The sequence below is a fragment of the Quercus robur genome, chromosome 11, assembly GCF_932294415.1.
Source record: "Quercus robur chromosome 11, dhQueRobu3.1, whole genome shotgun sequence".
Classification (NCBI taxonomy): Eukaryota; Viridiplantae; Streptophyta; class Magnoliopsida; order Fagales; family Fagaceae; genus Quercus; species Quercus robur.
The window spans coordinates 41,902,851-41,928,722 of record NC_065544.1 but is presented as its reverse complement, the minus strand read 5'-3'; the positions used below and the strand labels follow the sequence as shown (position 1 = coordinate 41,928,722).

Sequence of the window (25,872 nt, the reverse complement as noted above, 5' to 3'; positions counted from 1 at the left end):
TGCATCTACATGGGATTATAAGCTAGTATTATACAGAAGATATATTGATAATGGAACATTTTTTCCCCTTCAACTCTTATGTCATGCATAAGTTATTAAACCAAAAAATTAAAATTCAAGGTATATGTTCCTTAAAAAAATAGATAGTAAAATCTTTCTAATACAAACTTTCTTTCATTTCAAAAATTAAGTCTTTATTATTATTATTATTATTATGCATTTGGAGATTGTATATAGGGACATTTTTTATAAAATTTTTTCTGAATAAATAAAAAATCACACCCTCTAACTTTGACCAAAATTCAAGTCATTCTTCTAATTTAACATTTGTTTAATTGAATCCTTTAAATTTCAATTTATTCAATCAAGGCCTCCTCATCAACTTCTTTAGATGTTGTTGTTATATTGGTTTGCAATCGATCCAAACCAAAATCCATTTACTACTTAGCAATCACAAACTTACACAAAATTTAAAGGGAGATATATGGTGCACATGACTGGATTTTGATTAGTATGGTGTGGATTTTTTTTTTCATCGTTTATGTGGATACACTTTCACCAACCTCATATTCCAACATAAAAATCCTGATTAAATAAAACTAGCTAGGGCTTATGTATTAAAAGTTCATGATAACGGTTGGACTTTTTCTCGCAATAAGGTGAATAAACCAAGTTTTCAGCATAAAAATGATTATGGAGTTAGTACTTGGTCGAGAAGGTAAGTATATCATGATGCAGATTTTGCGTGTTTCAAATGTGCTGATCATGGGAGACTTATGCAAAAAGAAGTCCTCCACTATGATAAGTCGAAGGTGCCTCATGGTATTAAAAAAACTCAAAAGTGCTGACCATGGGAGACTCATCAAAAAGAAGTCCTCCTCCATGATACTGTGATCTCATTCTCACTGTCCAGTACAAGATTATTTATTTAAACGCAATGCAAATAATGCACCTCCTCTGTAAGGCCTCTAGAATCTGATATAGTGTTAATTTAAATTGCGCTAAAAACGTTTTTCAACACGTTTGCATTTTAAATAGTGGGTCTCATGCATTGTTCATGAGACCCACAAGTATGAAATTTAGCAAAATTTTTATTAAAATTGGGTCTCACGGCACTATTCACACATTTAAAAATTAATTTGTTACAATATTTTTAGTTTTCAACAATAAGCAGTATCCAAATAGACCAATAATTGGTGAAAACTTTTCAATGTTTGAAAATAAACGCAATGCAAATAATGCTCCTCCTCTGTAAGGCCTCTACAATCTGATATAATTGGTGAAAACTTTTCAATGTTTGAAAATCGAAAGAACATAAAAAGTCAACCATTCTTTTAGTTTGTATCTTTTTCACAATGGAACTCAAGGATGTATAAGTTTTTTTTTTTGGAAAATGTTCTACACGTACAATTTATCATATATACATATTTTTCTTTTTAACTTTAGGGTATGTTCAGATTGAGAGGTGAGAGAGGAGGAATAGAGGGGAGTAGAGTAAAATTGATTGAAAATAGGCTAATTTTAGGTTATTTTTTCTCTATTTTACTCTACTCCTCCTCCCTCCCCCTCAATCCAAACGGACCTTTACACAATAGTTTTTTTTTTTTTTTTTTTTTTTTTTTTTTTTTAAAAAAATAGAATTTCTACTCTAGTCTAATTTAAGTGTATATGTGTGTGAAAGTCCCTCTTGGTAACTTGAACTCCGACCCTTGCCCTCACACCCCACAAGTATTGATATTTGATGAGTGACTATTGCACTAAGGGTGTGCAATGGTTACACAATAGTATTCATGTTAAAGAAATTGATAGCACAGCCACCAACTGTATATATATAAATATATATATATATATATATATAAATTTAAAAAAAAAAAACTGAACTTGTGCCTCTTTATCTGCATTGGCACCCTTTCTAAATATAAAAAACATGATTTTTCATAGTAATTCATAACCTTTTTTAAAAAATTATCTAATAAAAATCAGTTATTTTTTTAATTAAATCTTGAATTAAAATATAACTTCCAATAGTTATGATCCTTTTAGAAAAATAAATAAATAAAAGGTTATGATCCAGAGCTTCTCGTTTTATTATTTTAATAAGAATAAAAAATCACCATCTTATCTTGATGACATGTGTCTATAACACATTTTTAGCTAGATGGGATTTCGGCAGTGATTGGTAGACACAACAAGACTAAGTTTTTTGTTCTTAATTACCACCAAACCCCTTGGGTTTGAATGCTAATAGCAACAATATTAGCATTCAAAAGTATGTCATTTTAACCTTATCAAAAAGCCTATTTTATTATTTTAACACATTATTTTATAGTACACTTTACATTATATATTCTATTATTCAATTCGATACATTAAAATAAAATATATAACCCATTAAAATAATATTTACTTAAAACTCATCCCAGTACAAAACAATAAAATTTGCCCAATTTGTGAATATTACGTCATGAGAGGAGAGAGAGTATAATAAAATAATAATAAAAATTTTACAATATGTGAACACTACTATTCCAAATTTAGAGCGATGATATTCACTCATGCTCAAAATTTTAGAATTTAAAACATCTGATGAGTAATCTCTTTTGGTGATTAGTGTGCCAAATATCAAATATTTGATATTTGACACAACAGATATTAGTGCTCTGGTAACTCTACCAACTAAAAACTCCATAATCATTTTTTATGCTGAAAAGTTGATTTATTGGAACGGCAAATCTACCCATTATCTCATATCTTGCTTAAAATGTTTGATCTTATCTTCTCCGCGTTCACAAACCTTTAAGACTTATGTCCTCTCTAGAATTATGTAATCAAAATATTTATGTTAGATATGGGGGTTAGTGGAATAGTATTCACATAAACAACTAAATAAATAAAATTCACACAAATATTTAATTGGCTAAAATACTATTTTGGTCCCTATAAATTTTACCAAAAATTTATTTTTCATCTATAATCTTTAAAAGTTCATTTTTTGTCCTTAAATTGAAAAGTTCATTTTTCATTCTTAAATTATTAAAAATGTTTTACCTTTCCTTAAACTTTAAAAAAGTTATTTTTTTCATCCTTAAACTATTTTTTTTTTAAAGTTATTTTTTCATCATTATTTTTATCTTTCTATTTTTTTTTTTTAAAAAAAAAGGCTCTTTACAAGGTTTAAGGATGAAAAAAAGAGTTTTTTAAAATTTAGAAACCTAGAAAAAAAAATTAGTAAAATTTAAGGACCAAAATAGTATTTTACCTTATTTAATTTTAAGAAACCAACTTCATGGATACATTCACGAACAACACACACTAAAATCTATCAATGATATGGATTACAACTACATTACTAATTAACACACATTAAACTCATACTTTGCAACACAAACACACTCCAATCTCTCTCTAAAAAAAACTACACATAAGATCCTTAGGAGTTTAATAATGCAAAACAGAACTATACTTGGACGTTTTTGGGGGGGGGGGGGGGGGTGGCCCCCCAAATTTTTCCAAATTTTTTTTTTTTTTTGCTATATATATATATTAACTTAGCAATTTGTTTCAATAAAATTGCACTTTGCCCCCTCAACAATATTATTGATCTTTTTAAAGTTTATAAAAAATTTTATTGATCTAAAATCTAAAATAAATTTAACAAGTTCAATAACAAAATTTACCAATAACAAACTTAAGTCCAAATAACACTCCAAAACAAACCCATGCAAGACACAAACAAAAAATAAAATAAAATAAAAAATTCCTAAGACGATTCTAACTAGTCTAAGTGAACACCCACCCATATCTGACAACACGCAAGACACCCAAAAAAAAAGAAGAGAAATGGTCTTAGCGGCTAAAGAGCAAGACACTAAAAAAAATATAAAACCTTAACTTTCTAAATGAATGCTTATTGGAGTTTCAAAAAAAAATTTGTTTATACTTTTGCCTCTCCTAACTCCAAGTTTTGGCTCCGTCCCTGCAATGATTAATTATTAAAAGCTTTTAACCAAAAAGAATATATATATATATATATATATATTTATTATTGAAAGCTAAATTAGTGTGAAAACACTAATGCTTGTTTAGACCCCCAATTTTAAATTACGATTTAATTGATTTAACTCTAACTTATCTAAATGCGGAACAAGAGTAAATGAAGCGCAATAAAACGAAATACTACTCTAAGCCATAAGCAAGTGCAAAAAGCAATAAATGTAAAGTTTAAAGAGTAGGGAAGAGAGATGCAAACACAAGATAACACCAAAACATGTTATTGAAGAGGAAATTGAAGTACTCGGCGAAAAACCTCTTCGCTGCCCTCCAAGCCGAAATCGATACACTAGTAAATAAGTTGGAGTACATGAATATCAAAAAGACCCTCCAAATTTAATCTACCCAATATACTTGAGCCCTCTAAGCTCCTGCTACCAATGGACTTCTCGGAGTTTTGTCTTCACTAGTTATCCGGATGCCACAATTATGCCCGATTGTATCCGCCACTCAATGGCTTCTTCCAATATTGCCCATAGGCACCAAAACTTCTCTCAACACTCAGAATTGGTGAGATAAGTTTTTGGGCTAAGAACCTCTCAAGGATGTGTAGATGGAGAGGTGGGGCTAAAATGGAAACCCTAGAGAAATGATGTAAAGGATTATGAGTAAACAATCTCTAACTCTCAAGTATTTGGCTAGGGTTTTCTCTCTCAAAAGTTTCTTGTGAATATTCATTGTTCTTTTTACATTTCGTGGATAATGAGGGTTTATATAGTATTGGTAAAGAATGGAAAAAGACACACTAAAAAAGTAACTAAGCAGTGAGTTTCACAGGTCACTCACGACTTGGCCTGAGTCGCGAATGACTCACGAAATCTAGCCTATCAAAGACTCTTCAAATTTCAGCACGTGCTTCTCACGTGGCATGTTTCATGACTCAGCAGTCTCGAGCCAGTCGCGAGCAAGTCGCGAAATCAACATCTTCACAAATTCTTCACCGAACTTTGACACATAACTCTTACATTAAATCCCACAAAAATACAGAGAAATGATTGAACAAAATTGCAATCAAATTTGACACGGAATTAAAGCCAGCATAAAACATAGTTATAAATCACAACTTTACAATCTATTCCTTTGGCTATTCTGTGACAAAACACCTAAACAGACTCTAGACTTAAAACGTGAGTATGGGAACAAAGACAAAACTCACTCACACCTAAATCTAAAACCTGTGAAGCACTTGAACTATATACACATGTATCCTGAAACACTTGCACATAACAAATAACTTCATTAAATATGAAACAAATAGAATACAAGGCATGTATAAAGAGCAAGTAAAATACGATCAAGTAAAACTAAGGATATAAGAACTTATAGCGTAACTTGATCAAACATGAATAGTTATTAACAAATGATCACAATAAACATTTAATGAGTAAATAATAATCCGGAGATGCAAACAATTACAAGCAGTGCAAAAATATAAATGTCAACAGTGTAAAGAATGCACATACAACATAGGCTAAAATATAATTATAATAACATTGTTATTTTCTTCCATAGAGTCAAATAGTAAGGACCTGTTTGGTTTGCATTTCCTAATTTTGTTTTTAAAATGTTAAAAAAAAAAAAATACATTCCAAAATTAGAAACATCTTTTTAATGTTTATAAAAAAAAAAAAAAAATTGGAGATGTAAAAAACAGGGTTCTTAAAAAGAGAAACAACAAATTACCTTTTCAAAGTTCCAAATTTGTTAAAAATGTGATTAGGATCTTATTATTCTACTTATCTTTAATGACTAGGATAGTTTCAAGATGACTCACAAGTCACAACTTTGTATCTAATCTAAAATTATTAGGATTGATTGGGTTTTAATGATCCTATGATCTCGGAGCTTATTCTTTTGTATATCTTCACCTATTTCGGTCAGGCTAAAAAAAAAAAGGGCTCTCTATCTAAAAGGAAAATTTGTTCTATTGGTCCAAAAATATGCTTTTAAATATTCATTTCGGTGAGTTTCTTTACTTATTTTTAATAACGTCTTATCAAAAGTGAAAAAACATAATTGTATGTTTAGTAGGTGTGTGTTTTTAAAAAAAAAGTGATGACATGTAGTCTAATCAGTTGGACCTATAGTTTTTAAAATATTTACAAAAGTGTTATTGAATAATGTTATTTAAAAACTGAAAACTAGTAAGGGGAGTTTTTTAAATTCAGTGTTTAAACATCCTAAAATGAAAATGTAACTCAAACACCTAAAAAAAGGCCCATACCAAACATGTTTTTTTTTTTGGGCCCACAATTTTCAGTATCTAGACACCAAAAATTGTTGTTTGAGTTACATTATCAAATAGGCCCTATTATGTTTCAAATAACATGTTTAAGTGTGTAAAAAAAAATATAATTGTATGTTTGGTATATGTGTTTTTTTTTAAAAAGCTGACAAGTGGATCCCTTAGTTGGAATTGAAGAAGGAAGCTTTATGTGTTGTCTAATCAAGTGGGCTTCATGTTTTTCAAAATATTTACAAAAGTATTATTGAGCAATGTTATTTAAAATCTAAAAAGTAAAAACTAGTAAGAGGGATTTTCCAAATTCTCTGTTTAAACACCCTAAAATGAGTAACATAACTTAAAAAATCCAAAAAAATATTGAAAACTGTTGCTTGGAATTACATACTAAACCGGACCTAACCGTCTAAATTACAAAGTTCCAGTCAAAACTACCCAAAAAAGAAGAAGAAAAAGATATAAAAAAAAAGGTACAATTATAACAAAGAAAAAAAAGAAGAAAAAAAGTAAAGCTTAAAATTGCAAATAAAAGCCAAATAAGTTAAAACTAAGGTCAGCCAAAAGGCCCAAAACCCTTAGTAAGCCCCTAAACCCCTATTTGCCAAGGCATTTGAGCCTAAGAAATCGTAGATTATAGAGCCCATCCATCGCTTCCTCCACCCACCCTTAGCGGACAGCCGCTGGCAACTTGTCGTCGCCATCGCTGTCGCCTTCACTAATCAGTATGTACTTCTCTTTCCTTTTGCTTTTTAAGGTTAAAATGCAAAACCCACTCTTTAAGTTTCATTGCTTTTTATTTCAATCCTTTAAGTTAGTTTGCATTTGCTCATTGCATTTGGGTTTTTTTTTAGTGAGTCTGTGTTAATGGATGAGTTGGGAAAATTAGTGTTTTATGTTTTATTCAGTGTTAATTGAACTTTTGAGGTTTCTCTCTTGTCTATGGTTGTTGGGTATAAATTGTTTTGTGTTCTTCAGATGAGGCAGGGACAACATAGTATGGGTTTTCTTTTTCTAATTTCTGGGTTAAAAAAAATAATAATAATAAGAAGAAATTAAAATTAAATATTAAAAAATCAGTCCAAAACAACTTGTTTTGGAGCTCTTAATGGCAACACTGGACGATAGTTAGTTTTGAAACTTAGAGGACTAGAATGTATTGCTAAGTCCCACATCCCATATATTGAGTTTGTGAATGTGTTTGTTCCACTTAGGTGCTTTGTATAATCTAATTGAGCTTTTTAGAAAGTGAAATGAACTTGGTATTTCTTTTTAATGTCTTCCTATGATTTACTCCTTGTTTTTTAGTTGAAATGTGGTTCATAGGTATGGAAGTAAGACTTCCGAATGCTTTTGAAGACGATACTTTTGAGTGAGACAAATATAATATTTATGATTTTTTCTTAGCAAGTGTAATGTTCTTAACATTGTAGCATGCAATGACAAGGGGGGGAAAAGGATGATGTTTAAATTTTATTTCTTTGCACTATCTTTACTTGCGTTATATTAAAGGAGAGTTAAAAAGTTAAAAAAAAGAGTAAAAAATATAAAAAAATACCTACGACAGTGCACTTGATCTCAGTCCGTCTTTCTTCTCTCATCAGTTTTCTTTTCTTCTTTTTTACGTGGTGCTTTGTTCTTTTTCCTTTTATTTCTTTTTATACGTCGCCTAGGCCACAGGAGAGGAGCGAGCGAAAGCCACGTCAAGAAAGGAAATCGAAGATTGTGCTGCCGAGCCAAAGACTATGAAAATCTCTTCCTCTCAACTCAGATGATCCTCTTAGGTGAAATTGTGGCTCACGAGGTTTCACCGGATTATGGTGTGTGATTTTTGGTTATTTATTTATTTATTTGAGATTATGAAGCAAATAGTTTTTATATTTTGCTTACCCTTTCTATTTTCTGAAAACACTTTTCTGGAAAATACCATTTTTTTTCTTTGCTTTCAGTCTATCATTCTTGCATGTGGTATGTATTTGATTAATTTGGATCTAAAATTAGCTCAACAAGATGATTCTTCTTCTAAAATATAATAACAAAACCAATATATGTTTTTTTAACGGTGGGTTCACTTTCAGTGTTTTCATTTTGTGATTTTGGTTGTTTTGTGGGTTTTGTGCTTTGATTTGTGATTTGGTGGGCTTCTGGGTTTTTGTTGCGATTTGATTTTTGCTGGGTTTTGGCTGTGGTGGTGGTCGTGATTTGATTTTGGCCGGGTTTCGGCAGTGGTGCGTGGTTGGAGGTGATGAGCTTGAAAAGCTCCAGTCATGAAGGTTTAGAAGGAGAGCTTGGTGGTCAGTCATAGAGCATTGTGTGACGTGGGTTGAGGCAGAGAGAGGATGAGAGAGAAACAGGGGCGGCCCTAGACATTTTGGGGTTTAAGACGAGAACTAAAAATGGGGCCTTTTTTTTACTTATATATTAATTAAATTAATGTTTATTTAATATTTTTATATTATATTTTTTATCATTATTTTCATTTTCTTCTAAATTATTTTGAAGTTCATTATCAAGATTTGTTGTATTGCAAAATTGAACATCATTTTCTTCTAAATTATTTTGGTAAATTTCTTACTCATTTGTGATATTTTCATCTAAATTTTGTGTTATATTTTGTTTATTACTAATAACAAATTTATCCATTCATCCTTTTTGAGACTCAATTAATTTTTCTTCTTTTTTTAAGTTTTTTATATCCAGATGCATATTTTCTAGTAGACATTTCTAATCAAACAATATATTTATAAAGACTAAAATAAAAAATAACTTTCAAGTGTAGAGCAAATGAGAAATAGAACCTGATTTATATAAAAAGTATTGTTGTAATTTCACTGAACAATAACAAATTTTTAACAATCTCAACTTGCATAAATTAAAAAAAAAATTAAGTACAAGCATAACAAAAATTTAAGCACAGCCATAACACTGGCACAAGACTTATTAATAAGTCCTACAAAACACAAAACAAATCTTATCTATAACCCAAACAAAAAAAAATGCAGGCTTTTAAAAAAAAAAAAAAAACTTGAAGGCCCAAACTTAACGCCCAGTCCAGGGATGGTCCAGGCAGCCATAATGATAAACTGATAAGTGATAAACAAAGTTACAAAACCAGGCAGGGAGGGCCCAAATAAACAAAGATATCTTAAGTTCTTAACAGATAAAATGGCCCAAATATTTATAATTTTATACCTGATTCCTGAACCTCAGAACCTGATACGGTGTGGTGAGCAGTTGAGACTTCAGAGAGGCGGAGAGCAGAGAATCAGAGAGAGGCTGAGGCGGTACAGCTGGACCAGCCGTCCAGGCGGAGGAGCTTCAAGCTTGCTGCCTTGCTTGAGCCTTGAGCTGTTTTCTGTTGAGCAGATGAGAACAGACTGAACAGTGGAGACTGGAGACTATAGAGAGGCGGAGAGCAGAGACTAGAGAGAAAGGTAAAATTTTTAGGGTTTTGAGTTGATTTATTTGTTTTGATTTGTGATTGTTTTGTGGTTAATCTCTTAGACCGGATTTGTAGTTTATCTGGTTGTTTTTTGGTCAATGATTTTGTTTAGAACCAATGTTTAATAGGATTTACCAAAATTTTTGTTTTTTTGGTTAAAAGGATGTGCCAGATTATTTTTGTAATTCATTTGAAACTAAATCCTCTACTACCCGGTTCTTTTCTAAAATTTTGGGGCCCCCTTCCACTTGGGGGCCTTAGGCAATTGCCTAACTCGCCTAAGGCCCTGATTGTAACATGCAATGTCAATGGGGCAAAAGGATGATGTTTAAATTTTATTTCTTTGCACTGCCTTTACTTGCGTTATATATTTATTATTTCATATTGTGATGTATTATATGCTTATCTTTTACAGGGAATGCATTGCTCATCACCACCTAGAACTCAATAGGCACAGTTAACATGGGTATTGCCCATGCTAGTCAGACTATTAATAACAGAAGAAGGGGTTGAAAGTTGTAAACTGAAGCCCATCCAGGTCTTGAAAACACACTTAGGTTTCGCAATCATCTGTCCTTCTTGCCAAAATGACGCCCCACAAAATACTCAATTTGCAAGCATTCAAACACCACAAGCTCAAGCCCATCCTCTTCCCCATAGATTCATCTCCCTCCCTTGCTCTTTTCTCTTCAACCCCTCAACCAAACAGCTCCCCACAAACCCAGACCCTCCCTCAATATGCCACGGCGAACCCTCCACCAATCACCCTGAACTACCTCCAAAGCTCTATCCAATCTTCTCAATGGCATTTGATCAAACACCTTGCGCCAAACCTCACTCCCTCTCTAATCTCCACCACCCTATTCAATCTTCACAAAACCCCGCAGCTTGTTCTTGAGTTTATAACACACATTGAGTTCCATCGTCTTGATATCAAAACCTGTTGCCTTGCTATCGCTATTGTTGCCCGCCTCCCATCACCAAAGGCCACTATACAACTCTTAAAGCAAGCCATTTCTATTGGCATCGCTTCAATTGGAGTAATTTTCAACGAGTTGGCGCTTGCCCGTGATAGTTTGAGTATAAAAAGTAGTATTGTTTTTGATTTGTTGATCAGGGCTTGCTGTGAATTGAAGAGGGCTGATGAGGCTTTTGAGTGTTTTAATATGATGAAGGAAAAGGGTATTGTACCCAAGATTGAAACTTGTAATGATATGTTGAGTTTGTTGTCAAAGGTGAATAGAACACAGGCGGCATGGGTTTTGTATGCTGAGATGTTTAGGTTGAGGATAAAATCGAGCGTGTATACATTTAATATAATGATTAATGTGTTGTGTAAGGAAGGGAAGTTGAAGAAGGCAAAGGAGTTTATTGGGTTTATGGAGGGTTTAGGGATTAAGCCTAATATTGTCACATATAATACGCTAGTACATGGGTTTTGTTCTAGAGGGAAGGTTGAAGTGGCTCAAATGATTGTTAAATCCATGAAAGGCAAAGGTGTTGAACCAGATTCATACACCTATGGTTCGCTTATTAGTGGGATGTGTAAGGAGGGAAAGCTTGAGGAGGCATCTGGGCTACTTGGTAAAATGGTGGACAATGGGTTGGTTCCAAGTGCTGTGACATACAATGCTTTGATTGATGGGTATTGCAATAAAGGGAATTTAGAGATGGCTTTTTGTTATAGGGATGAGATGGTTAGGAAGGGCATAATGCCAAGTGTGTCAACTTACAATTTGTTAATTCATGCATTGTTTTTGGAGGCTAAAATGAGTGAGGCTGATGATTTGATAAAGGAAATGGGAGAGAAAGGTTTGGTTCCTGATGCCATTACATATAACATCATGATTAATGGGTATTGCAGATGTGGAAATGCAATAAAAGCTTTTAGGCTCCATGATGAGATGATGACTAAAGGGATTCAGCCTACAGGGGTAACTTATACCTCACTCATTTATGTTTTGAGTAAACGCAATAGAATGAAGGAAGCAGATGATTTATTTGAGAGGATACAACGTAAAGGTGTGTTGCCAGATCTTGTAATGTTCAATGCCTTGATTGATGGTCACTGTGCTAATGGTAGTATGGACCGTGCATTTTCTCTTTTGAAAGAGATGGATAGGATGAAGGTTCCTCCTGATGAAGTGACTTACAATACATTAATGCAAGGGCACTGTAGGGAGGGGAAAGTTGAAGAAGCTCGTGAACTTCTCAATGAGATGAAGAGAAGGGGGATCAAGCCAGATCATATTAGTTACAATACTCTCATTAGTGGCTATAGTAGAAGAGGTGATATCAAGGATGCATTGAGAGTTCGGGATGAGATGTTGAGTATAGGTTTCAATCCCACACTTCTTACTTACAATGCCCTTATAAAAGGTCTAAGCAAAAACCAAGAAGCCGATCATGCTGAAGAGCTCCTCAGAGAAATGACAAGTAAAGGGATAACACCTGATGACAGCACCTATCTCTCTTTAATTGAAGGGATTGGCAAAGATGATAACTCTCTGGGAAATGGTGATTGTTAAATATTTTCTTTCTGCCCAGTGTTTAAAAGTTTTACATAGAAAGAGATTTTCTAGAAGCAGAGATTTTTTTGGTCACTTCTTGCTTTGAGCACTGGCTTGTTGACATGCTGAGCTTATAAGTCTACATTATTGACTAGATTTGTAACAGTAAGTTCAGAAAAGTTGAATCTGGTTTATGGAGCAGCATCATTGCCTTCTGAAATGAATCATTGTAAGATTATACAACGTGTTTAATATCATACGCATCCTTTATTTGTCATACAGCCCTGAACATTACCGTTGTATATACTTGATATTGTAAAAGGAACAAAGTATCATGCATACTTTTGACAGAGACCACTTTTGTAAAGCCAAACAATAGCTGGGAAGATTTTCAATATTTTGTGATAACTCTAGATTGGAAAATTGCTCTAGCTAGATTGAATGCTAGACGCCTAGAATGCAAGAGAAAAAACTCAGCAAAATAATATTTTTCCATCTTTCTTTGCAGTAATGTCTATACTATACTTTCCTTTGTCAATTATAGCTATTTTGTATTGCCAATGCGCTCTTATAAGTTCATGTAAGTTCTATGGGAAGGGTTAAGATTGTGGCTTGTGGGTTCTCAAAACACATTGGGTGTGTAACGTACCAATAAAAAAAATATTACAGATGTTCTATTTTGTTACTCTGGGTTCACTGAGTCATGATGTCTGACAATTCCTTAACTTTGTTAGATTAAGAATTTTTTGCTCAAATGCTATTCTCATGACTTCCTTAGCCACAGTTCCAAAGAGCATATTCTTTTCCAGGTGCCATATAATTATCAGCTTTTCCTATTGCATGGATTTTTTATTCACTGATTCACCATCATACAGCTTTACGATCATTATGGAATCCTTTAGTCAAATACGATCCACTGGATTTTCTTTAACAAGTGGGGAAAGTCTTATTTGGCGTGATATATTGGAGACAATGCTCTCTCCACTACATGCAGATAGGGAAATCGCTCGTGGTCCTCTCACAATCTTTAAGAGTTGGGCGTGGGCCTTATCAGCAAACAGGTTGTCTCATATGATTTAATTAGTGGAATCCCACATTGGTAAACATAATAGTGAATGACACTGTCCAATCGCCAATCTTTGTAATTAAAAACTAGTTCTCTTTGTTTAATAAGGTTTTGGGTTCATCCTATGAGAACAGAGGTATACTTTTACTTATTTTTTATTTTTGGAAAAATTTCATTAGAAATCCAATGGTTTAGAATTAAACCCTATAATTTCAAAAAGTAACAAATTATGATTATTTATTTATTTATTTAAAAGTTAAACCTTAATATCGGTTGAGGGTTTAATTTGTTACTTATGAAACTACGATATTTAATTTGTTATAGCACATGAATGATAAGGTTTAAAATGTATTCCCCTCCCCCCTTTCCCTTTTTGAGGACTACCCTTCACTTTCAGTGTAGCTTATTGTTGCTATTCTCAAAAAATAGTAAAAAGATTATCATGACCTCCCAAATCAGCAACATTTTTTACCAATAAGACTCAATTTTCATGGTTCTAAGTCACCATCAGTACTAACCCCCACAAAAAGGGTAAAAGATATTATAACGCCACCAGTGTAGCAAGAGGAAAAAAGAAAAAGAAAAAAGCTAAGAGCATCAATCTTTTTTTTCCTTACTAGGCTTTGAAGCATTTACATTAGTGCACATAATCGGATGTCATTCATGCAATCTTGTTTGTGGAAATCCATGCAACATGCACCATGCACCAAATGTTTGAATAGATTACCACAATGAACTAGTGTCAGCTTTTAGAATTGTCAGTTGCAAGATATCTGCAATAGCTTCATGTACTTAAGGTCTGTGTGGGCATTGCCAGAAAGGTAAGGCTCCTCCAATCTCTGAAAACAGTAGCTTCAATGGGTACCTTTGTTGGGCACATAGTACCTGGTTTGGCACTCACTCTCTTAGGTCTATGGCACACCATCAACACAATTAGAGCCTACTTTCTAAAAGGCCCTGCTAACTTCAGAATAAGGTTTTGGTACCCATTTGGTGGCTCTCTATCCAAACTTAAACACCTGGAGCTTATTTTCATCCTGTGTTTTTCAGTTTTTGCAATACTTATGCAAATTCTAGACTACCCTTTCTTTCGTTTTGCTTTCAGGCTTGACAGCTTTGAGCATGCAACCATGTTCCTCCACCTGGTTATTTTTGCAGGTTTTACCCTTTCTGCAGAGCTGACTCATTCATTAGAGATCCTCTCTGGAGTTGTAGGAATCCTTGCAGCCACTGTATTTGGTCAAGAACTTTTTCTACTTCATTTCCACTCTGCTGACCATGTTGGACTTGAAGGCCACTACCATTGGCTATTGCAGCTCATAGTTTTAATCTCTTTCATAGTCGCTCTGGCAGCAACTTGTTTTCCCACTAGTTTTCCTGCAGCTCTTGTTCTTTCGATTTCAGTTGTGCTCCAAGGCTGCTGGTTTATGATTATGGGATTTATGCTGTGGGCTCCCCAGTTTGTCCCAAAAGGCTGTGTTATGGTTTTGACTGAGGCTAGCAGTGATAACATGCTTGGAGCAGTCAGTTGCCACTCTGATGAAGCTGATACGAGAGCTAAAGCACTGGCTAATTTGCAATTCAGTTGGATGCTTTCTGGAATATTGATATTTACAGGATGTATTTGCTTGAAATTAGCTGGAAAATTCACCCTAAGGGGACAGTCAACTGAGTATGAGCAACTTCACAGTAGAGGTGTGGATCTCCCTGTATTAATTGATGGCTTCAAGCAACCTCATCCATAACAATTGAAGTATGCCAAACCTTGCATGTCACGACCTTTTAAGGTCACAGAGCACTTAACATATAGATTAAATTAGAGTTGCCATTGATAAATGTGAACTCCAGGGGCATATCTCTAAAGATTTGTAGTGCCCCCATGAATAATTGTATCAGGAGTTGTATCATTATACTGGTGGTATACTATATGATGTGATATAACTTATTTAGTTACTAAGATGATACTCATCTTGAAGTGTGTGGAAAAATTTGAAGGGCAAAGTTCATTTATGACTCATTTAATTTGAAATATGAAATGACAAAGGGCCAACGAACTCTAGCTTAATTGGCACCGCCTCCTCTTGCAAGAGTTAGGTGGAGGGTGAGATTATGGGTTCAAGTCCCATTTTGATCGCATGTAAATTACCACTCTAAGAGAAAAAAGAAACGACAAAGTCCTTCTGGTGTGAATTCAGGTTTGCTGCTCAAGTTGTCTTCCCAGTCATTTTTGCCCTCACTAAATCCAACTAAGGTTGCTACTATAGTTTTTTATAGGCTAGAGTACCAAGCCTGTTGAGACTCATACCAGTGACACCTGAGTGAATTTTGGAACATTATGGCTATAATCTTCCCAATCATTTTATGTTTCCATAGAATAGTAAAACTTAGCTTAAATTCTTTAATTGCTATACCTTAAGTTGTCCAATAAAATGCAATCACGTGGTTTTGGAAGCTATAATTTTACAAGTGCATTAACTAATAAGCCAATAAGTTACATTACATGGTTGTTTTGTATTAATCAATTATTAACCTAATATAAAAATGTACCTAAGTTTTGCTCTCTATAGAGAATAGAGGGTAGCCATGGAGTAATTGTATCATCTAATTTAACTGTTTTAAGTTGGTTAGTCTTGGCCTTCGGCATAATTCCCAATCATTTATTACTTGGTTTATAAAATTAGAAAATCACAAGTTGTTTGTCTCAAACAATGTTGTCAACACCATACAAAAGGCGGTTTCAATTTGATTAGGAAAAAATATATTTTGGTACAATTACAATAGTATTAATTATATATGTGTGTGTATATATATTCATTAAATTAGTAAATTTTGGTCGAATTCCAAATAATTTGTCAAGAATGTTTAAAATTATAATTCCATTCCTTAATTAATATGCCAACCTCTAACTTGACATACTAACCTAACAAAAATATTTACCAAACAATATACTTAAAAAAAAAAAAATCAAGTAGAATTTAAATAATGACAGATTCATACCAGTTAAAGTAGCAAACATAAGAACTTAGCAAATAAACCCTTATCATTACCATCAAACTTTAATCAAAACTCTTCTCAAAAAAAAAAAAAAAAATAATAATAATAATAACAAAAATAATCAAATCAAAATAGAAACTTGTTTATCATCCTTCTCTTTGATATGTGTTTTAAAAGGAAGCTCAATTTGCAAATTTTGTTTGTGTTTAATATCCAAAAGCAATTCAGTACTGCATCAATTGAAAGAAAGACTAAAGAGAATTACAATCTTGATGAACAAAAAACATAAAACAACAGAAGTTGTTAAAAATAAAATTCTCACTCAGACTCTTCAACGAAAGCTTCAATTCGAAGAAGAACAAACCCCACTGCCACTCCAACAAGAGTCAGCGCATTCATGATGACTGCAATCTTGAATATCTCACCAGCAGCATTACAGGTCGAAGATAGAGCTCCCCCACCTCTACCTTTGCTCTTCGATGGAACTTTCAAGGAGCTCACAACCTTAGCAAAGGATTGCTCAGTGCATACAGGAAGGCCTAGTGAGGCTACACTGTTGTGAGCCTTCAACCCACCAAAAGAGTTCAACCCTGTTATGTAATTCACATTCTTCTTCATCCTCCTAGAGCTGGCAATGGTAGTAGTAGAAGTAGCCGTAATGGTGGGTGGAGATAGTGTGGCCATTGTTATCTGAAACAAAAGAGAGCAAAAAACTAAACTACTTATTTCACAAAAGATGCGAAAAGATCAGTAAGGAAGTGTTTTAGAATGATAAAATTATACCTTTTTTTGTGATGGTTGGTTTATGAAGAGTTGTTTGTTAAGTATATGGAAGTAAATGATAGTGGGAGGGAGGGAAGAAAATGAAACTTTGTATGGTGAGAGATGGAAGAAAATGGATAAGGTGGGAAAGAGAATGGCTGGTAGACAAGCTAAGCAGATGAGGTTATTGAGAACAAAAAAGGAAAAATAGTGCCACTTTAAATGCTGGCCAAGAAAAAGTAAAAGAGTAAATTGGTTTGCCAATGAAGATAGACCTTTTATCCAATTATTCTCTCTCTTTTTTTTTTTTTTTCATCATTCTCCGCTTAATCAATTTGGACCATTTATTGAGTTAGGAAAATTATTAGTTTAGATTTTTTTTTTTTTTAATGTAAAAGTTAGGAAAATTATTAGTTTACATTTCATTTTTTTTAATGTAAAATTTACGTTATAGACTAAATAAAGTATACATAATTTTTTTAATGAAAAATTACTGCAGCATTTAAAAGAAATCAAAAAACAGTCTGGTACAAAATGTACAACTTATATGAGCAATAAATATAAACCAAATTACCCATTGTGTTAAATTTTTAATGGGGTGGAAGAATGTATTCTAAAGTCTAAAGTCTAAAGTCTAAACTCAATAGCCTAAATAAATGAAAAACCAAAGGCCATTCCACTAATGGGGGACAACATCAAAAATAAAAATTGACATTGCCACGCTTGGATTTGGATGCTTGAAATTACACAAAGCATAACACAAAACAATTAAACATGGGAGAGGGAAGGGAGGAAGAGAGAGGATAGGAAAGAGAGGAGAAATGATAACATTTTTTGTTTCACTTGTTTGATTAAGGGAGAAATGGATAGAAATATACCTTATTGGTGAGTCCCACCATAAAAACTCTCATCTCTCTCCCTAATTGGGAGGAAAGAATATGGTGGGCTATGGAGGAAAATGGATCTCTCCATTTTCCCTTTTCTTTTCCTTCGCCTCAATCCATCCTAACTATAGAAATGAATTTATTTCCCTTTTCTCCCCTTTATTTCTTCCCTTTCCCAATTTCTTAAACCAAACATAGCTTAAGAGTTAACTAATAACCTAGCCAATCCTTAAAACCAAACATAGCCTAATAGTTAACAACAAAATCCAACTATAAGGGAAACACTTAACTAGCAATGTTAGGAACATGACTAAATTTCCCTTTATTTTTTTTTTTCCCACTTATTCTTGAGGTGATAAGTTATGATTGATGCAATCTTGCTTTCATATGGATCCACGATTGTCAATATGCACCAATCATATCTCAAATTTTGGATAAGATATTTTGAAAATTTTTGTGTCACAATACTTACGATAGTTAACAAGCTGTATCAAACTACAAACATCATACAACGTGGTACTCTAATTAGAGAGACTGTAAGCTGCATTATAAGCAATAGTTTGAGAAAGCAACCCAATATGGGTATGGCAGTATAGAATTCCCCAGTCTTCTCCATCTTAACCACACAGAAACCTAAAGCAAAATGTAAATTCAAGTTCACAACAAAGACATTGCGTTTCATATGTTAGCAAACATATAATAAACAAAAATTCAAGGCTAAAATAATTGAAACTAATGCAATTTCACACATGCTTTGGGACTAGCATTTACATTGCTTTTCTCATCTCCTTTGCCTTGCGGTTTGGTCTAGTTCCTGATCCCATATGGATAATATGGACCTGTATGATATGGCCACATTGGCCCTACTGTATAAATTCGAAGTTGCACCTATCAGTTTTACACACATTGACCTTGAATCTTCACTACTAGCTTTCTCATCGTTTTGCTTCACATGCATAATCTTCAATTTTTGATAGCTAGCAGTGTTCTTACACTGATATTGAATCTTCACAGCACCAATTTTCCTAAACCTCCTGAATCAAATAAAAATGTAGGTTATATGTTGATAAACACATTCACAAACTAGCAGTCACACATATTGAATGGAATATTCATAAGAGAAATGTAATGCTTACTGCTGATTTTCCATACAATCTTTTTCTGTCCTCTATCACAATATTTAGTCCATGGCCTTTTCTTGCGGATATTTTTTGCCTTTTTCTTCTTGTTTCTCACTTCATCCTCATAATCCTCATCGTCATCATTGTCACTATCATTTTCTTCCTCTTCCGTCTCCTCTGCTTCCTCCTCCTCCTCCTTTATGTATTCAAATCTATTATTAATGCTTACATGAGTTTCAATCTCTTCCTTCTCACACCCAGAATTCCCAAATAATTTGAAACCAAACACATCATGACCATTGTATTGGAAAACCAAAAAATCTCCTAGCTTTATAAGATTATCTTTAACAAATTCCTGCCAACCACTTAGGAAAAACACACCATCACTAATTTTTCCCACCTTCACATGCCAGATTTTCCTATTACCACTTCTGAGTATGGCCTTCTTAGGCACAGATCTGTCTAATTGTGAGACGAAAGCATCTGGAATACGCTGTAGAGAAACATAGTTACAGGGTAAGTTATAAAACAGACAAATTCACACATAAAAATCATTTTAAATATTTGCACGAGTCCCTTACAGTTTAATCAACTTCAAAACCCTTACTTATATATTAGAAAAAAGCCCCAGTAATTTCCCCATTCTTAAATCAATTTCAATTCGAAGCAAGTTATGACAAGATAAATTTGCACTAATAAGCTCTTAACCGACAAAATTTAAATCTTTGTTATTATCATGCCTTCAAACCGTAAAATGATTTTCCACGCCTCAAGTAGTATTATTAACCGATTTTCTTTAAGTCACATTTGTGCTATAATTTATGAGATTATAGACATTTTCAAACGATTTCTGTTCATCCTCAGCTTCTCCATTATAAAACATCTACAAACAGCACCTGTTGATACTGTTGCAACACCTCTAGCAATACACAACAAACCATCTAAAACTTTTGGCCTCCATTTTTTCACTGTTTCTGTGTTTCATGACTCCTAGGCTTTTCTCTCTAGCATTTTTATGTCTAATGTTCTTATTAATATGGCCACTCATATGGCACATGTAAGTCTTTGGTATTTTTGATATTTAAAACAAGTTACTCTTAAAAAATTGGCATACATTAAATATGAGTTTGGTTTCTTCTAAGTAAGGCTGCCATCATATTTTGCAACTCATGGTCAAACATAAGATAGTAAAGCGACCATCTTGTTCATCAAGCAAGCTTTGTAAATCACAAATCAAACAAAGTCCATAAACATTTGAATATAAAATCAAGAAAAATAGAGAATTTAAAGCTTCTAACAAAAAACCCAGATCACAAAGACTGAAATTCAGAGCATAGATTACCAATCTCTCGGAGCAGTACTCTGGTAGGAACACTTTGAAGAATCTAGTGCATCTCTTTGTGGTGGTGCTGCTCATGTTCTTCACCATTTTCTCTCAGGATGAATATCAAAAACATTGAGCAATCACACAATGTGAGCAAAGAGTGTACTTTCCATTGTGTTACATCAGTTCACAACCCCAATTCCCACATGCAGCGCGTCTAGGATACTCTCAGATCACAGATATGATAGGCACTCGGTTGGGTTGCACTAGCCATTGATTGTGAGTGGGGGAGTGTTTTTGGAATCAAGAAAACGACTCAAAAGTCAGAACTGTAGGATGGGGTCTTTAATCTTTATCAAGTTAGAGAATGCAGTAGACATTTCCAGCAAAAAGTGTATGCATTTTGAACAAGTTTTACATCCATTTTTGGTCATTGGGACCACTTTATTGTTACTTCTCTCAACTCCCTTACATCATCTTACACATCTTTTAAATATTCTCTCTACTACCAAATCCCATCCCTCTCTCCCGTCCTAAATTGCTATCTTTTTTATTTTTTATTTTTGGTTAAATTGATAGTAAGATGTAAACATATAGTTGTCTTCAGTAAAAATATCCTAAATTGCCATCAAAACCTCTAAGGTAATAAATTACTGCTAGTCTCAAAAAGTATAAGGTATTTAACCATTATTTTAATACTTTGCTCTTGTGTGAGTTTAAAATCACTCTTAAGATAAGATCAAGAGATGGATTCAACATATGAGATTTTTAACTTTCTAAATTAGAGATAAAGTAAAGACATAATTCAAATTCAAAACGAAATAATCCAATACTTTAACCAAAAAGTTATGAGTTATTAGAAAACTAATTAATGTAATCATTTAACAATTATTATGATTCAAGGTGTCTAAACACACAAATCTCACCATCTAAAACAAAAACTGAGACGGAATTAAGATCCTCTGTCCTTGGAGCCTGACATCACATCACATCACAGCAGCTAAGCAAATCTCTCAACTAATCATTGTGGACAGAAAAATGCTAAGAACCTAGAACCATATATTATGTCATAACTTGCTACGTTGTGAGTGGTGAAAAAAAAAAGAAGTGTGTCCACCCATTTACCACTCATAACTTGCTATGGAAAGAGTTATGACAAAAATTGTGTAATAAATTATGGTCCAAACATTATTCTTTTGGACATTGAGAATCACCAAAAGCCTTATTTTTTACAGCAATAGTATTCAACCCTCATCATGCCAAAATCATTAATGAACTTAAACAAAGTATCCCTGCTAAAAATATTGAATTCAGTTACATCTCAATGGGGCATCTCTACTGCAGATATTACATTAAACTATTGAGTAATTCTAGGACCACAAATTATTCCATAACTTTTTTGCTATAACTCTGAAATGACAGATTGTAAGTGGTTAACTATAACTTACACATGGACCTACTATTTTTTCTTCACCAATCACACTCTGCCATGTCACAATTATGACAAGAAGTTATAAAAAATTATGTGGTCATAGACTTTTCCTTAAGCTACTACATCTCAATAGGGGGTACAAAGTACAAACCCCACCCAGAGACCCCACCTTCCAAGATATCCCAAATGAAACCCAACCTCAAAAAATACCAAAACACACAGCCCAAACTTCATCAAACAGATCAAACCCAAAAACCTATACATCATCAATCAAGGACAGTAATAGATCTAGGAAATAAAAGACCCAACCATCCCACCACAAAACAAAAAAGTGATTAAGAAATTTATTTATGTGTTACAATTCACATTTATTTCTGTCGATCAGTATTCCTTTTATAGTAAAATTGTAGATAGCTAAAGCTTAGCATTATCCAATAGATATATCATCTATGAAGCTCCTGCTCTTCTAGTATCAACCACTTATGCTAAGGGAAATGTGAAAACTTCCCACTTTCCAACAAACCAGATTCGATGCTCTGGTCTAAGTTCAAGATTTTGATAATCTAATAGTCTATCAACTGCAAATTTAACCATGCAAATTAGTCAAAAGACACAAGTTAGTGGAGTCATAAAACAAGATTCACTAAACTGTCAAACTTTGGAATAAAACACATTTCAATCAACCACATGAAACAAATAGGTAGATATTTAAGTTAATTCTGCAAATCCAACAACATAAACCACAAATTTTGGCAAGTCATGTGCAAAGTTTAAAGCCTTAAGTTATTTAAAAAAAAAAAAAACCATAAAAGCCTACACATTAATTTACATCCCTGAATAATCAATCGCACGAAATATGTGAACTTCTAAGACAATAGTCTCCCGGTTGATCAGCTCAAAGACAAGGACATCTCCTTCTTCCAAATCATGTTCCCTAGCAAATGTAGCCCATCCCTTGCCTATACTCCTTCCTGCACCTGAACCCTCTCTATAGAAGCATCGTGCAGGGAACTGTTTCCCCTCAGAATCCTGAAGTGTGATGGACTCTGAAGGAAGATACTTCATAGCAAATCCAGCAGGCACATACTACATAAGCAAGAACAATATGAAACTAAGCATGTTGCAACTAAATCACATATCTAGGTGAAACTTAAAACCAACACACAAACTGTAACTCACCACAAAACTATTATATATGTTATGACGCCGCAAGATAGCTTTGAAAAAAGGATATTCAGACTGAAACATATCGGCAGCTTTTCTTGCCCTTTTCCTTGCTGCTTGGATCGTTTTAGAAAATTTGGAAAACCCAGAAGTTGCTGAAAAGTCATCTACTTCTGCAGTTAGCAAACTAGTCATGAGAAGAATTATCTAATAGCATGCCACAATGTAAAAGCATATATGTAATTTTATAGAGCTTACTATATTTGGATTTTGGATTCCTTTTGCCCGAAGAATAGAACCTGTCTTCCTTAGGAGTTTTTGCAGCTTCCTCATCAAATTTTGCAAATTCACTTTCTTTGTGATGGCCACATTTATCACAGGATTGAGTAGCTGCTTGTCCACCACTACATGCACCCTTTCTTATGTGCCTTTTCTTTCTATCAGTCCAAGTTGTATATTTATTACGCTTTTTGAGTACTCCTTGACTAAAATACTCATCAGAAGACCAACTTTCTAAAGAGTTCTGGGAAGGGCTATAAGTAGTTGAAACCGATATATCATTATACCCAAAATCTTTCTCCTCTTCTTCATTCGCTACTGAATTAGGTTCAGCATCGCTACTTAGACTGTCAATGGGATAATCAATCTTGCCAGCAGTCATATCGAACATAAAAAGAACATTGAAAGTTGAATTTCCTTCATATTTGAAGATTAAAATATGGCCATTACTGATAGAGTGGTAATCCAAAAACTTGTCCCAGCCATCACTAAACCAAGTGCCATTTTCATCTTTCTCCAAACCCAATTGCCAAACCCGACCATTGGGACCATTGACTGTAGCAATAGAAGAAAGTTGGTCCCCAAATTTCTGTAAAAAAATTTCTGGCAACCTCTGCAGCAGGTACCAAATGAAATTATCCTAGTAATTGACTTATTATATATTACAGACATGACTTCATCACTCATATAATTGACAAAAAACGTAAGAAATAGTATGGATACACAAACAAAAAATTCAATACCACTTGCCCCAAATGCTTATGTTGTTAGTAAATGTATCTCAAAAAAATTGTTAGGAAAGAATAAATTTAATCATTCAACTCTTATTCCAAAATTTTTGGCCATGTGTAGGCTCAAACTCTTCCTTAATAAATGGTGTCCAACACTATGATACCATGATAAGCTATAAAACCACTTGTTCCAAAAGCTTACAATATTAGTAAATTTAATCATTTTCTCATTATGTAATTTTCTCTTATAGAATTAAGTGACATCAAGAAGGCCCATGTGTTAAAAAGTTCTCATCACGGAAAAACTGTATCATTTTATTTAAATCAAATATATTCCACTGTTTTGGTAAAATGAAGCATTCCCAAGAAAAGGATTATGCATGGTAACTCAATGTGTTACACCAAATTAGTCTTTTGTTTTTTTTTTTAATGGAAATGGAATAACAAGACCCAATTTCAAACACTCATCATCTTCACTGGTTTTCTCAGAAACCAAACAGAAAGTTAAGTAGCCTCAGAAAACAAACAAGTGTAAAGTAACAATCTTTAGTTTTTTGTTTCTCTACTATTATGTTTTATTCAAAGAAACAAACAATGTAACACTTGTACGTACCTACGTAAGAGACCCCAAAATGTTCATTCAAGAACAAAACAGAAAAACAGAGAATGACCCAGAAAAGTTTTAAGGAACAAAAAACACATACAAGTATCTTTTCGTTGAGAACAATCTTGAAGAAAGTCTCGGGATCCCTTGTGGGATACTTGCAACGCCGTTCACGCTTGTCTGTGGACTCCACTCCCATGCGCCGAGTCCTTGGCCTAGACGCCATAGCAAAGCAAAGCACTCTCAGTGTCAAGAGATTAAGAAACTAAGTGAAAGAGAAAGATAGTGGAAGAAACTGAGTATATAGAGACACGTTTCACGGATTCAGTTGCAGAGTGAGTGTCATACTCTCTCTGTGTAACGCCACGTTCATGTAGTTTTCGGAAATATCGTTGCTTTTTTTTTTTTTTTTTTTTTTTTTGAGGTTTCTTTGTTTTTATTATTATTATTTTTATGGGTTAATTAAGCTACTCAAAAAATAAGATATATGAGTAAAATTTAAAATCAAATTGATTAGAAATAGATTAAAAAAAAAAAATTCAAAATAATATAAAAAAATTCAAATCCCTCGTACAATTCTAAAATCCCACTACCAAGTCTTCCAACTGCCAACAAGAGAGAATTGTGACATATGCATTCAAATCAGTTTTTAGATAAATTAACATAACTGTTAATAAATTTTTTTTAACATATCTATTAGTTTTTCAAACTTTTTTTTTTGAGAATCTATTAGTTTTTCAAACTTAATGAAGAAAATGATATATATATATATATATATATTTATATATAAACCATTTCCTTTAAACAATGAAAAAAAAAAAAATCACATGCATAAATTCAAAATTTCAAACTTCCCTAATAATTGATTTTGTTAAAACTACTTGTCATCTTTTTATTACTATACAATGAATTTTAAATTTTACAAAAAATAATTCAATTCAAAGGAAAAACGTTAGGTATTTAAATTAATACATTTGTATACATTGAATTTTCTGAATAAGTAAGACTATCTTTTATCCAAAAAAAAAAAAAAATGCTACATAATTTGAAAAGAGTTTTGTAGTAATTCCGTAGCACTTGTTTTAATCTCTTTTAATAGAACTAGGTTCGAGTTTCCCTTCTACAATTTATTGTCAGTTGTCACAAACTAATTATATACTCCAATTTATAATCAAATTTAATTTCTTTATCATATTAGATTAAATATAAGTAGGGTTGTCAATCGAGGTTTTTTTTTTTTTTTTTTTTTTTTTTTTTTTTTTTTTTTTTT

General features: G+C 33.1%; 5 protein-coding genes across 6 annotated transcripts; 2 read left to right on the top strand and 3 right to left on the bottom strand.

Moving 5' to 3' along the window:
* Window positions 1-9,458: 9,458 nt before the first annotated feature.
* On the top strand, window positions 9,459-12,748 carry LOC126707138 (pentatricopeptide repeat-containing protein At2g15630, mitochondrial). The gene is made up of 2 exons (XM_050406740.1): window positions 9,459-9,723; window positions 10,147-12,748. The coding sequence occupies exon 2, from the start codon at window positions 10,319-10,321 to the stop codon at window positions 12,257-12,259; it is 1,941 nt and encodes a 646-aa protein (XP_050262697.1). The 5' UTR covers window positions 9,459-9,723; window positions 10,147-10,318; the 3' UTR covers window positions 12,260-12,748.
* An 852-nt stretch (window positions 12,749-13,600) lies between these two features.
* On the top strand, window positions 13,601-15,372 carry LOC126707139 (uncharacterized). The gene has a single exon (XM_050406741.1). The coding sequence runs from the start codon at window positions 14,165-14,167 to the stop codon at window positions 15,050-15,052; it is 888 nt and encodes a 295-aa protein (XP_050262698.1). The 5' UTR covers window positions 13,601-14,164; the 3' UTR covers window positions 15,053-15,372.
* Window positions 15,373-16,426: 1,054 nt separating this feature from the next.
* Window positions 16,427-17,257, bottom strand: LOC126707140 (uncharacterized). 2 transcript variants are annotated; one of them, XM_050406743.1, is made up of 2 exons: window positions 17,085-17,257; window positions 16,427-17,014 (listed from the first exon to the last, which is right to left on the bottom strand). In XM_050406743.1, the coding sequence occupies exon 2, from the start codon at window positions 16,983-16,985 to the stop codon at window positions 16,620-16,622; it is 366 nt and encodes a 121-aa protein (XP_050262700.1). In that variant the 5' UTR covers window positions 16,986-17,014; window positions 17,085-17,257; the 3' UTR covers window positions 16,427-16,619. The 2 variants fall into 2 exon arrangements, with proteins under 2 accessions (XP_050262700.1, XP_050262699.1); XM_050406742.1 differs by having other exon boundaries at window positions 16,427-16,991; window positions 17,085-17,254.
* Window positions 17,258-18,432: 1,175 nt separating this feature from the next.
* Window positions 18,433-20,749, bottom strand: LOC126705947 (B3 domain-containing protein REM20-like). The gene is made up of 3 exons (XM_050405185.1): window positions 20,411-20,749; window positions 19,084-19,561; window positions 18,433-18,981 (listed from the first exon to the last, which is right to left on the bottom strand). The coding sequence occupies exons 1-3, from the start codon at window positions 20,495-20,497 to the stop codon at window positions 18,956-18,958; spliced, it is 591 nt and encodes a 196-aa protein (XP_050261142.1). The 5' UTR covers window positions 20,498-20,749; the 3' UTR covers window positions 18,433-18,955.
* A 1,900-nt stretch (window positions 20,750-22,649) lies between these two features.
* LOC126705045 (B3 domain-containing transcription factor VRN1-like) lies at window positions 22,650-24,828 on the bottom strand. Its single transcript, XM_050404004.1, has 4 exons — window positions 24,703-24,828; window positions 23,288-23,880; window positions 23,004-23,175; window positions 22,650-22,910 (listed from the first exon to the last, which is right to left on the bottom strand). The coding sequence occupies exons 1-4, from the start codon at window positions 24,826-24,828 to the stop codon at window positions 22,650-22,652; spliced, it is 1,152 nt and encodes a 383-aa protein (XP_050259961.1).
* Window positions 24,829-25,872: the final 1,044 nt, after the last annotated feature.